Source organism: Penicillium chrysogenum, assembly GCF_028827035.1.
Source record: "Penicillium chrysogenum strain IBT 35668 chromosome Unknown utg000001l_segment0_segment0, whole genome shotgun sequence".
NCBI classification, from domain to species: Eukaryota; Fungi; Ascomycota; class Eurotiomycetes; order Eurotiales; family Aspergillaceae; genus Penicillium; species Penicillium chrysogenum.
This window is the reverse complement of record NW_026622749.1, coordinates 2,544,912-2,558,861: the sequence shown is the minus strand read 5'-3', so window position 1 is coordinate 2,558,861 and position 13,950 is coordinate 2,544,912. Positions and strand designations below refer to the sequence as shown.

Genomic DNA, 13,950 nt, shown 5'->3' with positions numbered 1-13,950 from the left:
TACATAGTAGGCAAATAGGTAACTAGGTATTAAAGTACAGCGGTTCCTGTTCCAAAACTCATCCACGCTCTTGTGTTGGCTTCCGGTCTTGCTATTTTTGGGTCGGATAGGGTTCCGCGGGCCGCCTTTCGCAAATTCAATCCGCTTGAAGAAGTTCGGGATGTTAGATCGGGCCGATGGGACTTTTGCACGTCAGCTCTACCAGGTCTACGGGATTCATGTTTGGGTCGTGTCCTTGCTTTTCTCGGGGGTTATAATATCTTGCCCTGCTTTGGGTATAAGGAAAAATATAAAACCAAACCTTGCATGAGGCGAAAACAAGGATACAAAGGATCCCAGGGAGACTGATACATATGACTCAGAATAAGATGTCATGAATAGAAAGTAGAAAGTACCGAGTCAACCCATGTAAATATCTTCCGAATCACGAGGCCAGCTACCCTGCAAAAAAATTACAATATTTATTTTATTTCTTAGTTGGATGCTGCCAAGTGCATTGCATTTGCATTTGTTGAGCTTGACCTGTGTGTTGAGAAATGCGCGCTGAAAAAGCTCGGCCCTAATATCCACAACTTGTCAAATCCACGGCGCCAACTTGTCCAGGTGGTCGGTACGTCCAGAACCAAAGTACTGAGAAAATTCAGATTCCAAAATACGAGTCGCTCTTTCCATGCATCTAACATGTGAAAATAACAATCACACCAAGGACAACCCTGCATGCTCCTCGATCAATCCTCGAAGGTCACTAGTAGTTCCAGTAGCGTGTCTATAGAACTCCCAATTTATCCCACTGGGATCCGATTTGACTTAAGCACATGAACAGGAAAAGCGAGGTTTCGCTCTCGCTCTCGCTCCTGGACAGAACCCTTTGGATAAGTGATAATCTCTATCTCGATGAAGGCGTGTCGTTGACCTGGACGTGCCTCCACGGAGAGGTTCCACTGTATGTTATGGCTGTCCAAGTCGGTGAGAAAAGGCCGGTTGAAGAGGAACGCCAAGGCCAGTGGATTGCCTGGGTCACGAGGTTAGGCAGAAAATGATAACACTTAGACGGAGTGTGCGTACACCGAAACTAGTATCGATAATTCTTGTCTGAGGTCGGTCCCATTAACAGGTGAGTAATAGAGGGGACCATGATGGCATTCAGGCAGGACTTGGGAAGGAAGATTGGTAGGCGATTTTCGTGCTCTTTAGATGGGCTGGTGAGTTGATTACTTATTTGACATCAATTTGATATTTCGGACAAGAGGCTTTGTTTATTGTGCTGCCATTGGGTATGCATCTTTCTTTAGTTGTTTCGGTATGTCCGCGTTCGGCGTGGTTCATGTTCCAAAGTTGGTATCAATATCTTTGTAGACGTCCTGTTGCTTTCTCAATTGGGGTGGATGAAACCTATCTTAAGATTTTCATTTCCGATTCTCATAAACCGATCATCCCCATTGCAACTCCTGTGCATCTCATTCTTCATGGTAGATCCATACTTTCCATCCCCGGCCTCAAACAATACCATACCCCATCCACCAAACCCCCCAAACCAGAGGTCCCAATGCCCCAAGCAAAGCAGCCCCAAACGACAACTCTAAAATACACCAAATCCAAATAGTCCCAACAGCAGGCGCCTTCTTCATAACCGCATAATAGGGCTCTCCATTCGTGATAGCGATAAGGTGCGCGCCCAGTACCGCAGCAACAGGAAGAAACACCAGAGTCTTCAGCGCAGGCGGGAAAACCAGCCTTCGTAGGAATGAAACCGTCAATTTATCACTTGTCAATGGGAACAAAGAAAGAGGAGCAGTCTCTGCCTTTGCATTCTTTGAACTGCGCTTTTTGGAGGAAATGATATGACCATGTGCAAGGTGGACGAATAAAGTGAGGAGGGGGAAGGCAGTTGTCACGGATTCTTTCAAGAGTTTTGGCAGGTCGATTCTTTCGGCATATTGGTGGGCTGCAAGGTAGCTCAGAGTGAGGTGGAGTGTTGTAAGAGGCAAGGATAGGAGGATTGTATCAAGGAATGGTGGGAGGGGTTTGTCGGGTTCGAAGTCGGAGTCGGATTGCTTGACGATGTTGGCATTTGTACCCTGTTGACGTTTCTTGGTCTTCTTTTGTGAGGCATTTGACGCGAGATGGCTGCTGATGTCGCCGTCGGTGTCGACCAATTCCCCAGACGCGTCAACCGTCACGAATCGGGTCCCCCCTGACTGTGGCGGTATGCCTTGTGCTTCTGCCGAAGCTGAAATTGCTCCGCCCTTTTGATGGAGTCCGCTCTGTCGCTCCGCGATGATGTCATATAGTGTGCGCTCAACAGTTGGTTTGTTTTTGGTCGGATCATTGCGTGGGGGATGGGCCATGGTGATTTCAGGTTCGTCATTGCTAGAGGAAGAACCAGCTGCTGCACGGCGCTGTTTGCGATTCCTTGGAGCTTCCATCTTGCTCGGGCTTGGTGTGGAGGGACGATGAGTGACGGGCCAAAAAGTTAACAAACACTGACGTGGAGAAATGAGTTTGACGGCTCGGCGATAAGCCCGATAACCCGGGGTTAAGGTGATCGCCAGTTGGCTTCCACATCTAAATTTATATTTCGCAAGCTTAGGATAGTAGATAGTAAATGGGATATTAATATGAAAGCAAACTTTTATGAATTGATCATCTTGCTCATACTCTGCATTTTGACACACCCAGTAAATACACGAGCTGACCACTCATTCAACCAGCCTGGTACAAAGCTGGACCGGCAACCACATGTGGGTTAATCAAGCTCAGATTGAACGGGCTCACGTACTGGTCGCTATCTGTGATAGCAATGAAAATGGTACCATTGAAAGCTGGGTTACCTTGGTACGTCTCCAAGTTGGGCTGGGTAGTATATCCTCGAATGCCATCAACGGTGCTGTTAGTACCGTTGTTACCGTTGATGCTGCTGGTACTGTTGGTGCCGTTGACAACGTGCAGCGGGGTATAAGTAGCGTTCAGCTGCGACACCCAAAGGACGTACTTCGCACTACCAGGTTTCGTCTCTGTTGTGGTGATGTAGCTGTTGTTGGGACCAATTTTCTTCCCAGGAAGATCCCACTGCAATAACACCGTCCGACCCGGGGCTGTGAGTGGTAATGGGCGAACCTTGCTAACAGAGGCGCCGCACTCATTAGCTGATGTAGAGGAGTTGAACTTTCCGGTGCCTTTGGGTGACTTGGGGATGCTGACGCCTGGCCCGACAGTATTGTTGATTCCTGTGGTCTGATTGAAGCCGAATCCCGTAGTCTGGTTGAACCCGGAAGTCGTGTTGAGTCTTGAAATCTGATCCTCGCTCGAAGTAAAATTGAAACCTGTAGAATTATACCCAGCAGAATTATGCGTAATAGCAGTATGCCCGGTGGCATTATACCCAGTAGCATTATACCCACTTGTTACGTTATTGGCGGAGGAAAAGTTGCTCGAAATCCCAAAAACCCACGGATCGGGCTGATTGACCACCATCAGCGCCGGGAAATTTTGCCAAACCAAGCGAGTCTGGTTTTCAGGACAAGAGCTGATAAAAGGCGCCAGCAGCGTCCAACCCCAGGACTGCGGTATGGCGGCTTCAAACCACTCAACCATCGGGAAGAGACCCTCGAACTGGCGGAAGATCATTTGCTGTCGCGCCTCAGTGGTGATGGCCTGAGTCAAAAGATTGGCCGCCTCGCGAGAGTCAAGATGAGGCAGGAACCCATACACGCTGGATTCCCCCCACCGAGTGAGTTTCTGGCAGAAGTCGACGAACTCCTTGACATTCGTGTACGGGTAGATGTAGCTGCATTTCTGCGGCGCACGGGCTCCGAGGATGTTTCTGAGCATAGTGGCGTGGCCTGTCTCTTGCTCCGCCATGAATGCGATCAACTCGCGGTCTGCAGCGGTCATACCAGCGGCCTGGAAGGCTGAATCGTTGAACCGTCTGAGTCCGTCTTGGAACAGGTCAAGCTCAATCCATTCCTGGTATAGGGCAAGGGCCTGGTGGTAGGTTAGCTTCTGGTTCACAGCGCTGGTTCGCCAATTTAGTGGGATGCATACTAAAGACTGGTAGTCGAAATCGCTCTTCGTATTGTATACGGGCGTGCTTCCATTGGTCCCGAGACCTCCTGCCGGGACATGTGGAGCAGGCTCGCTATGGTGAAGCTTTCCATCGGCGGGATATGTTGTCGCCCCGGCTGCAACGCCTCCGTGAGATATACCCGTTCCGATAGAAGAAGCTGCCAGTGCACCTGTGGTAGTCGGAGTCTCTGTAAAGGGTGTATGCGGCATGGAGTTATTGAAACTCCGAAGTGGCGGCGCTGTAGTGGACGAGTTGGATACGTCGGAAGATGACGGCGACGGGTCAAGGGTCGTTGTTGCATCCTTTTGGTGCTTCTTTGGAGAAGCAGCCGCGCAATGCAGTGAGCTCAATAGGCTGAGCAGAATGGCACTCTTCCAGATCATCTCTGCTCAGGCTTGAGTCGTTTATCAAAGAACTTTTGACCGCTGGCAATCAGATCATTGGGTTAGCTATATTGTTCAAAGGCCGTCGGATAGGTACGGACCTCGTGTAGAGAATAGGTATATGCTGATACTTCAGCCAATATCAGCATATAAGTTCAGAAACAAAAGCAATCCAAAGTCCGGTGTCCTTGCTTTTGATGTGAGAAGATCCCAGAACGGTGAAGACGCCATCTTCAGGGCTCGAATGTCGGTAGCTCCGAACGGGAATGAATTCCGAATGGTGGAATTGTCACATGGTAATGTTAAGGTTCAATTGGTGTAATTTTAAATGGCAATTTACTCTCGTCGGGGGCGTTCTTTTGTACACTTGGCTGTCGAGTGGTTGCAAGATACTGCAATTCGCACTTACAGAACGACCGCGGGATGCTTCGGCAACATATGACGTCGGATTAGGTTTCCCCTGTCAACATTCCATGGACCTGAGCAGACTAACGTACAATTCGAGATATCTGTGGGGGTGGAAATCGAATCCGGCCGGACGATGCCGGATAGCTTTTCAGGGAACAAGGGGAAAGAGCTATACGAAGTTCAGTTGAACTATCAGCATAATAAGTATATAGCAACGAAGAAGGTGGTTGGAATTCTGCAAAACTGCAGAAATATAATTGGTCTGTCGACAGAATCCATGGAGACGCAATCTTTCTCATATAGACAGTCCCGTAGCTGCAATATCAGAGTACCTAATGCCAGAGTCAACAACTTCGCTCTATAAGCACCCGACTTCACTGCGTCCGCCAGCCGCCCTCTCCGGAAAAGTAGCCATAGGTATCACAATGGGGCACATTGGCAGTGATCCTCACACCGTTAGACCAAGTAATCTCCATAGTAGAGCCCATAATAGTCGCCGTGAAAGGCTCACGACTTTGCAGTGACTGGCGGATACTTTCAAGCTCTTTCCATGGGATATTAACCACCGCAGGAGCCCGTTGAAATGCAACCGCTGGTTGGCCGCGAGCATTCTTCTCGAATACCCATGGTTCGCCGTTAATCATGAACACACCGGCCAGGGAATTGCCATTCTGGCTGGTTAGGGATCCCATCCATTGAGGCATAACTGCATGGTCAGTGTGCAATTCTGTAATATTCCTAGAAGTGGAGCTTACTGGGCTTTGGGGGACCTCGAGAGCTGTGACAAAGAGAGAGTAAGGAAGGGGTTCAAGAATAGGGAAGGGGGTTGGGGAGGATTTGTGCACGGAGTAACTCGACCGCGGATGCATAATTTACCCCTGTCTTCGTGATGGCGTATCCAACCATACCATAAATGGGTGTTCCACAGCACCCTCAACTGCGGGTGTTTCTTCTTCACCGCTCGTTTTCGTTATGGGCGCGTACGCAGTTTTGGGGCATTATATCGTGCACGATGGGAGGATCGTCGAAAAGTGGTATGGATTTAAAGTTGAGAATTCTTTAACCGAGTGTAAGAGCAAATCACATCAACCTGTCAAATCCGCAAAGTACGAAGTACCTGCATAGTAAGCATATAGGCATCTGACCTGTCACAGGCTCCATCGGAGAGTGGATGATCAACAAGCGTTCATGCAACTAGTTTCCGCATTTCAATGGAGCCTTATGTATATACCCGTTCCGTGGACGTTTTCTATGCTTAGCACTCCGTGGTAACCTGCATAGTAAGGATGGGGACGTTGTCATCACTTAGGGTTTCTTTGTTACTTATCAAGGATAGAATATGAAATGACCCAAGTACTATATGCATGAATAGGAACTAACCTGACAAATAGATTTCTTTTACAACTATAGGGATACCATAATAATTTACACAGCTTGGCCGGGAACCGCGGCCAGAGGTCGATATACCCGAATTAATTTAGCTGGGAGTGTTTTAGGACGTGTGGTCCTTTTCCAAGGCTTAGAGGCAGGCTTGATTGAGATATCTTAGCTGAGCGCCATGCCATATCTCCGAGTGCGGTTTATGACTCCGCGACCGCTAGGTACTTGAAGCCCTGTGCAAAGACAGGTCGCCGTAACCAATTCCTAAGACCTAGGCATTAGCGGTGGAAGTCCAACTGTCTGAGACAAAAATAATGAAGAGGCGAATAGGACATGGGTATAGGGACAGACTCCCATGTTGTGTTGCACGCATCGCACCGCTAGTGTGCGCAGTATAGCAGGATGCTGTACTTGTTCGCCTATCTGTGGCATTCATACAAGATCGTACGTGGGTATTATACTGTGCTAGGATTCCGCACATCCATCATTCCCTGATTCAAGTAATGGCACATATACAATATAACTCATTAATAGTGTAGAACTGAATTGACAAGGTTCGGTATCAGGTTGGACCACCACTAGCGTTAAGTTTGTCCATATATGGGAATGACATCTGTCGACCGCGTTTAATGGGTCATCCTACTCCTCACCTACAATATCGACAAATACACCACCCAGAGCCGTCAACTCAGCAATAGTTTCTGCGCGGAGCCTACATCATTAATGTCAGACAAGTCCTTCAGAATGCCTAGGATGCACATACTGTAGACCAAATATAATGGGGGGCAAGCTTCTCGTGGAAGGGTAAGTTGATTCTCCAGTGGCTTTCTCTAATATACTTAGGACGCGTTAGTTAGCGGTAGTGCCAAGTAACAAGCAATATTATACACACTTGTTGACATTTTCATTGTGCTCTTGCCATGCTTCTGGGCCCTCAAAGCGGATTACAACTCCCTGGATAATTACTGTTAGTATTATTTTTAACGTTAAATCGTAGGGGTGGGAAATAGCCAACCTGGGTACTCATGATGTAGCTTTTGATAGAAATTTGGAAGTTAAGTAGCAAGAAGGTCCGGTCCACCTACGACAATATCACCGCAACAAGCGGTGTGCAGATCTTCGGTTAGCCAGGTACGAGAACGAGACGAAGTGACTATTAGTGTGGGACTATACACTATAATTAGGTCACCAGATCGCGATCATCCGCTTCTTAACCACATTAAGTGGACGTGCACCGGATCTTCAGTAGCTCAGCTCGAATCTTTGGTTAAGACAATGTGCGTCATTAGAATTTGATCTGTCACATTGCCGGAATCGTCGAACGTAAACCTCATTTACTCGGCCCTCGTCGAAATGAATATAGACTTGCCCTCCATTCGGAGTAGTGATGTACAAGATAGCCGGACCACATAGTACAAGAGATGAGGGGTTGGGGATATTGTGAACACTTTATGGCTTGCCCTTTGGTGTAGCGGATATATCGTGATACGGGCTCTTCACTATATTTTATAGTAAAAGGATTACAACGTTCCAATGCGGGGATCTCCGTTTGGCGGTTGATTACTTGTGGAGTTATGCCCTCCGTGAGCAACAGGGCTTTATCGCACGACTTTCAGAGTAAACCTTCTATGGAAGATGGTCCTTGTGTAGAATCAGCAATGCCTTGAAACTAGACCCAGCGTGGCAACCGATATTTGTCTCAGAACTGTGATTCAAATTTCAACGTTATCCATAATGTCCCATTCCCGTTGCAGAGACTGGTAGGCCTTTCTCATAGGCCAGGCATGTAATTCCATGGTTTGGTTGATGATACCAAGGAGGGCGTCTCGTTCCTCTTGATGCACGAAATATTCGCCGTACAGGGTAATTGCTATGACAGCATTAACTAATGCAGGCTGACATCGAGGGTGGTTTAATGCGATGCCGCAAAGATATAGGACGATAGTCCGAACTTGTGCCTCCGCTTTACGATGTAATGCACCCCTGGCGTTCCTAGGAATTTATGGCGTGTTAGATATAATAGGTATTCACCAGTTCTAGCTGTACTCACTCGAGATAGGGGCTTTCGGCAATTAAAATCATTTCAGCCAATTTCAAATGTTGGATTGCCGTCACCTGGGCATCAAAGGAGTACCATATAGTAGGGAACATGTTTCCCCTGGCTCGATCGGCGTTTTGCTCCAGAATTGGTTCTAATTCATGGAAATGCTCATGATAAAGCTGCTGCTGTTTTGCCTTGAGTTTCTCTAATGCGATGAGGTATGTTAGTCAATGAATGCAGGCACCTTTCATCGTCCATGACGATGATAACAGTGAACTTACCCCACTCTTGGGGTTGCTTCGCCCCCCAGCGCCACTTGGCAACTTCACTAGCGAATATGATCATTGTATTGGCAACGGAAGCGTTTTGCCAGCGCTCCGAGCTAAACCGGAACTGCGGAGCCCGTTGCCTTGTCAAAGCATAATATACCTCTTGTCGGATGGCAATCCAGTAGGCCGCAGTGGCTAAAGAATGATGAAGCGGAGTTGAAATCAAGGTATCAACGATTGTTTGGGTTATGGCCAGGAAGTTGACTCGCTCATCGGCATGGTTTCCAGTCTCCCCTTCCTCCGTCTCCTCTTCCATCTCCTCATATTGCCGTAGAATCACGGTGGCCGCCATAATATCTTCCTGATGTATTGGATCCTGTATTTCGGGGAATTGAACCAATTCCGGAATACATTTTAACATGTACTCAAGCGATGTTGACTTTGTTAAGCTAGGCAAAGCCTGCCCGTGATAAACAATTCCCTGCGATGTTGTGTACTGTGGTAAACGACAAAGGTGCCGGGACGATACCGCAAATACTGCATTTCGTAGAGCGAGGCAGTGCTTAGCTCGTCGAGGAACCACTAGCTGAAAGTGACGCCGCTCATCACAATGATCAAACTATGGAGTGTTAGTTTCAAAGGGCACATTGGGGGAATTACTTGAAGTACCCAGGGAGACAGCTCTTCGATAAAATACCGCATTAAGCAAGATTCTTGAATATTGCTAGAGCCCTTCGTCAACCCTTGGTTGACAGAAAAAGAGGTGTTGACGGATCTTGACGTAGTTGTATGGCTGCTCGGCTCAGCGTTCCGAATATTATTATCGTTTTTCGACAAACAGTGTTGTTCCCTTTCTAACACATTGCCTTGACCTGGGGATATCGAAGAATTCGAAACATTGGTGGGTATGCTAGGAGAACAGACCCCCGGCCTCGCACCGTCTAGACGAGACGAGCCCGCATGTTGAGACTCACTGTGAACGTCCTCACCTGGCTCTACAGACCGGAAGATCAGCGTGTTCGAGTAACTGTCGGTTTGTCTTTGATGCGTATTCGGCAGGCCGCCCAATGTGAGTGAGCTCTCAGGATCTTCGTTTGACACAGTCGGGCTAGATCGAGATCGGGACAACCGGGCTGCACGTTTCAGAGGTCTCCAGTTTCTAGGCCTGCTATTCACCCATGTTTGGTCTTCCCTAAAGCTTGTATCCAAATTGGCCGTGGAGCCATGTCGGAAGACTGGCTTTCGTTGGGTAGGTCTACAATCGAAACCTTTGATCTCACATCGCCGGCAAATTGGTTGCCTCCTATCACCTGCAAGAGAATAATTAGCATAAAGATAAGGGATCCGGGTGACCCTATCGGAGGCCTTTCTCTGTCCGGATGTCGTACACTTCTGATGCCTGTCTGTGGTACATATTAGTGGAAATCAGGATCATGAGGATGAGAGTATTACCGCGGCAACTGGAACAAGGTGCCAATAAACTGCGAGTTGACATGCCTCGCAAAACCACAACAGGATTACAGTATTAGAAAGAGAACTTGGGCAAAAGGGACGTTCAAAGTGATGGAAGATCTTAAGACTGGATTACCCCGCTTTGGGTAACCACCGCCGACGGACTGCGTCCAAGTTGGCAACATGTACTTTGCATATATGCATCTTACGAATATTTGGCATTCAACCACAGAGGGTATTTGTTAATTCTGTATACAGCAGAATATCCTAGTTCAACCTTTCCCCGTTCTCATCGAATCTTGTAACTTCCCCAGTCAACAGGGCTTGCTGGAGTGCCTGTCCAATCTTCATAACAGTGATTCCAGTCTCAAGCTTGAGAGGAAGCTCTTTGTTCTTGACAATGGCTTCAACAAACTCATTAGCCTCCAAGGCAAACGCGTCCTCGAATCGTTGCCAATACTCCCGCTGAACCTCGTGTCTCATACCAAGCTTGTCGGCAAGAACAACATTATTTTGCTTCGGAATCACATTTACCATCAACTTTCCCTCGGTCCCGGTGATCTCAGTGCACACATCATGTCCATGTGCCTGGGTGCGCGAGCAATAGAAATACGCGATCTTACCACCCCAGAATTCAACAACGCCCACGGCGTTGTCTACATCTGAGAGATCTTTCAGCTCTGGGTGATGCTGAAGAGTACCGGCTGCCCAGCAAGCCTTCGGGACAGGGTTATTGAGATACCAGAGTGACAAGTCAATGTCGTGGATCGCGCAGTCGACGAAAATGCCTCCATTTCGAGCTGCGTATCGAACGAAAAAGCCGGTCTCGTCACGTAGATCGCACGTGTTGGATCGGACCATGAAAGGCGCGCCAATGGATTTCTGTTGAAAGATTTTGTCCCCCGCGTCGCGATACGAGGCATCAAACCTGCGAGAAAATCCTGCCATTACCTTGACCGATGGGTTTTGGTTTGCGGCGTCAACAACAGATTGGGCCTACCAGCACCGTTAGCATTTAATGCTTCAACTAAACAGGAATGGCCAAAATACCTCAGTAATGTCTGTGCCAAGAGGCTTCTCGCAAAGTGTGTGAATGCCCTTGGAAATTGCCGCCAGCGACTGACTCGCATGGACGTCAGTGCTGGTGGATATCCAGACGGCTTGGAGGCCCGGATGAGCCAGCATCTTGTCGTAGTTGTCATAAACGTTAATACCAAATTCCTGGTATTCTTCGTTGCTTTTAGCCCACTGGATCTCGTTGTTGTCCGTGGTGCACACAGCTACAACACGAGCCCGAGGGACGCGGTACAGTAGGGTGTGAACATGGCGTTTACCCTAAGAAGAATATCAGCAACATGAAGCTTGCAAAAATGGCACAACAGTATAACTCACCATTCGGCCAAGACCAACGACGGCAATGTTGAGTGGCTCCATTTCGACTAAGTGGAAGTGGAGAGAAGAGTGTAAAGGATTTGAAATGAAGAAGCGTTCGCTTTGGGTGATTACCGTCCTTGCAATTAGTAGAGAGATCGAGGGGGAGATATGGCCATATTTATGTTGAATCGAAGTATGCTTGTTTATAGTATGGAAAACTAGCATCGCCGACTCCTACCGGATTGGGTAATAGTATGATGGGGGCAATTAAGATAATCGATTTCTCCCCGGTATCCACATAAAGGTTCCAAGTCTTTGCATGAAGTGAAATTTGCAGCATGGGCTTGATATTCGAGCCAAAAATAAAAAAACCTAGAGAAAAACCGCCGAAGACACTGGCCCCAGCTACGGCATCGAGATGACCCGCCTCGGTAACTACAGCTGGACAATAACTTAGAAGTTGTTTACCATTAGCTATCTTCCCAAAGCGACAAAGGGTAGGTCCTACTATTGCCGTTATGCCAGCTGGCTATTGGGTAGACAGCGATATGGGTCTCACGGAGTTGATCTCGTATTACATGGCTTTGAAAGCAACGGTCCCACGTAGTGATAGAATCCTCGATAGAATACTGTTACGAACGGGCATATTTTAGTCGACAAGGAGCCCATCGGAAATGAAAATTTACATGGTGACGGTCATCTCGCTTTTACAACGGGGCTGGCTTCGCGAAAGCTAGAGGGGAGCGCTCTCCGTAGCCTTCCAGGTTTGGAAGAAAATAAACATCCATTTCAATCTATAACGATATACCTAAGGTACTTCATCAAGTCCGTCCATAACAGCGGTACAAAAGAAACTTGTCATTTTGGCAAGTGTCTCCTGTCCAGCCAATGGGAAAGCTTTCGGCCAGGCAGTGAGCTTGGGGGCGACTTACCCGAAAGGGAAATATGGGTAGATAGGAAAGTCATAAGCAACATTCCGAGGATTGGCATGGCTAGTACAATAATATGCAGAATAGTGATGCCACATCTCAGTGTAGAATGAATAAATTGACTGTTATCAGGTTTCTCTCCGTGATCGAGATGACACAATTCCTTGTGAATTGACATAGACTCCTCAAAGGCGAGAGTACGGAGCTTCCCTAGATTTATGCAGTATAACTACTACCCAGGTAGTTTCAAGTTTCAGTATCGAGATGAGAAGTGTTCGCTAAAACCATCCTAAACCATACGTTCTATGTCGAAATGACTGGAAAGTCGGCGTTATTCCGATATCATTCATTCTCGGCAACAACGCCGATCCAAAGAGGGGAAATCCCAGACCTGACCGATATCGCGGGGGATTGATATGGAAACATCACTCTCGGAATGAATTCTATTTCTCTTTCTCCAAATTCTCAAACTACCTAATTAATAACCATGGCTCATCTCCAAGCATCGAACCTATTCTCGGTCAAGGACCGGGTGGTCGTGATCACTGGAGGCGGAAGTGGTAAGACCAGATGATCACATCCTACAAATACATACACGTACATATAAGCTAATGGATACGGAACACAGGCCTCGGTCGTATCATGACCAAAGCTCTAGATGCCAACAAAGTCTCGAAGATCTTCATCCTAGGCCGACGCGAGAACGCGCTCCAAGAAACCATCTCACAAACCACAAACGGCACCGTGATCCCAATCCAATGCGATATCACCTCTAAAGAATCACTCGAAACTGCCTACAACGCCGTCGCAGCGCAAACAACACACGTCGACCTCCTAATCGCCAACAGTGGCGTAATGGGTCCCCCCATGAAACCCCCACAACCCGCAGAAGACGGGTCCCTCCCGCCGCTGTCGCAACTCCGGGACGAACTCTTCAACGTCCCCATGGAGGAGTTTAACACCGTGATGAATGTGAATGTCACCGGGTCGTATTACACGGTATTGGCATTCTTGCCTCTCCTTGAGGCGGCGAATAAGAGACGACCGGCGCCGCAGGAGGATGTTCTTGCTGCCCCGACTGCACAGGTTATTATCACCAGCTCCATTGCTGGGTTTAGTCGCAAGGTACCGTTTAGCTTTGCGTATAATGCTTCCAAGGCGGCGACGACCCATCTCGTCAAGATGCTTTCCACGGCGTTTGCTTATTACGGTATTCGTGTCAATGGTATCTCGCCTGGTCTTTACTCCTCTGATATGGCCGATCATATCTTCCGCGCATCAGGTATTCAGGGTCGTGCTATTTCGGATGGCTCGTTCCCGAAGGAGATGATTCCTGCTACTCGTGGTGGTAGTGAGGAGGATTTGGCGGGTTTGATTGTTTGGTTGGCTAGTAACTCGGGTGGTTATATCAATGGGAATATCCTGCTTACTGATGGTGGTCGGATTTCTGTTGCGCCTGCTGTCTACTGAGTGGTGCTTTTGTTCGGGATAAGTGTAGTTTGGGTATACATAGATGGTACAGATTCGAGCTTCAATGAAGATAGATATTGTAGACTGCTTAATTTCCAGATATGAAAATGTAATCGCTCGCGAGCGAAAAGCAAAGAAACGCACAACGAAAGGAGACCCATCAGGCCAATCTCGAGAC

The 13,950-nt window shown here is 47.9% G+C and overlaps 6 protein-coding genes across 6 annotated transcripts; 1 reads left to right on the top strand and 5 right to left on the bottom strand.

Moving 5' to 3' along the window:
- Positions 1-1,496: 1,496 nt before the first annotated feature.
- On the bottom strand, positions 1,497-2,426 carry N7489_001033 (uncharacterized protein; the record flags this gene model as incomplete). The annotated part of the gene is made up of 1 exon (XM_056706788.1): positions 1,497-2,426. The coding sequence occupies one exon, from the start codon at positions 2,424-2,426 to the stop codon at positions 1,497-1,499; it is 930 nt and encodes a 309-aa protein (XP_056571090.1).
- Positions 2,427-2,703: 277 nt separating this feature from the next.
- Positions 2,704-4,449, bottom strand: N7489_001032 (ferritin-like domain-containing protein; the record flags this gene model as incomplete). The annotated part of the gene is made up of 1 exon (XM_056706787.1): positions 2,704-4,449. The coding sequence occupies one exon, from the start codon at positions 4,447-4,449 to the stop codon at positions 2,704-2,706; it is 1,746 nt and encodes a 581-aa protein (XP_056571089.1).
- Positions 4,450-5,231: 782 nt separating this feature from the next.
- On the bottom strand, positions 5,232-5,561 carry N7489_001031 (uncharacterized protein; the record flags this gene model as incomplete). Its single annotated transcript, XM_056706786.1, has 1 exon — positions 5,232-5,561. The coding sequence occupies one exon, from the start codon at positions 5,559-5,561 to the stop codon at positions 5,232-5,234; it is 330 nt and encodes a 109-aa protein (XP_056571088.1).
- Positions 5,562-7,949: 2,388 nt separating this feature from the next.
- On the bottom strand, positions 7,950-9,249 carry N7489_001030 (uncharacterized protein; the record flags this gene model as incomplete). The annotated part of the gene is made up of 4 exons (XM_056706785.1): positions 7,950-8,229; positions 8,288-8,483; positions 8,560-9,166; positions 9,217-9,249. The coding sequence occupies 4 exons, from the start codon at positions 9,247-9,249 to the stop codon at positions 7,950-7,952; spliced, it is 1,116 nt and encodes a 371-aa protein (XP_056571087.1).
- A 1,017-nt stretch (positions 9,250-10,266) lies between these two features.
- Positions 10,267-11,433, bottom strand: N7489_001029 (Gfo/Idh/MocA family protein; the record flags this gene model as incomplete). Its single annotated transcript, XM_056706784.1, has 3 exons — positions 10,267-10,995; positions 11,050-11,334; positions 11,392-11,433. 3 exons carry the CDS (start codon positions 11,431-11,433, stop codon positions 10,267-10,269), a joined length of 1,056 nt encoding a protein of 351 aa, XP_056571086.1.
- A 1,356-nt stretch (positions 11,434-12,789) lies between these two features.
- On the top strand, positions 12,790-13,772 carry N7489_001028 (SDR family NAD(P)-dependent oxidoreductase; the record flags this gene model as incomplete). The annotated part of the gene is made up of 2 exons (XM_056706783.1): positions 12,790-12,862; positions 12,931-13,772. 2 exons carry the CDS (start codon positions 12,790-12,792, stop codon positions 13,770-13,772), a joined length of 915 nt encoding a protein of 304 aa, XP_056571085.1.
- Positions 13,773-13,950: the final 178 nt, after the last annotated feature.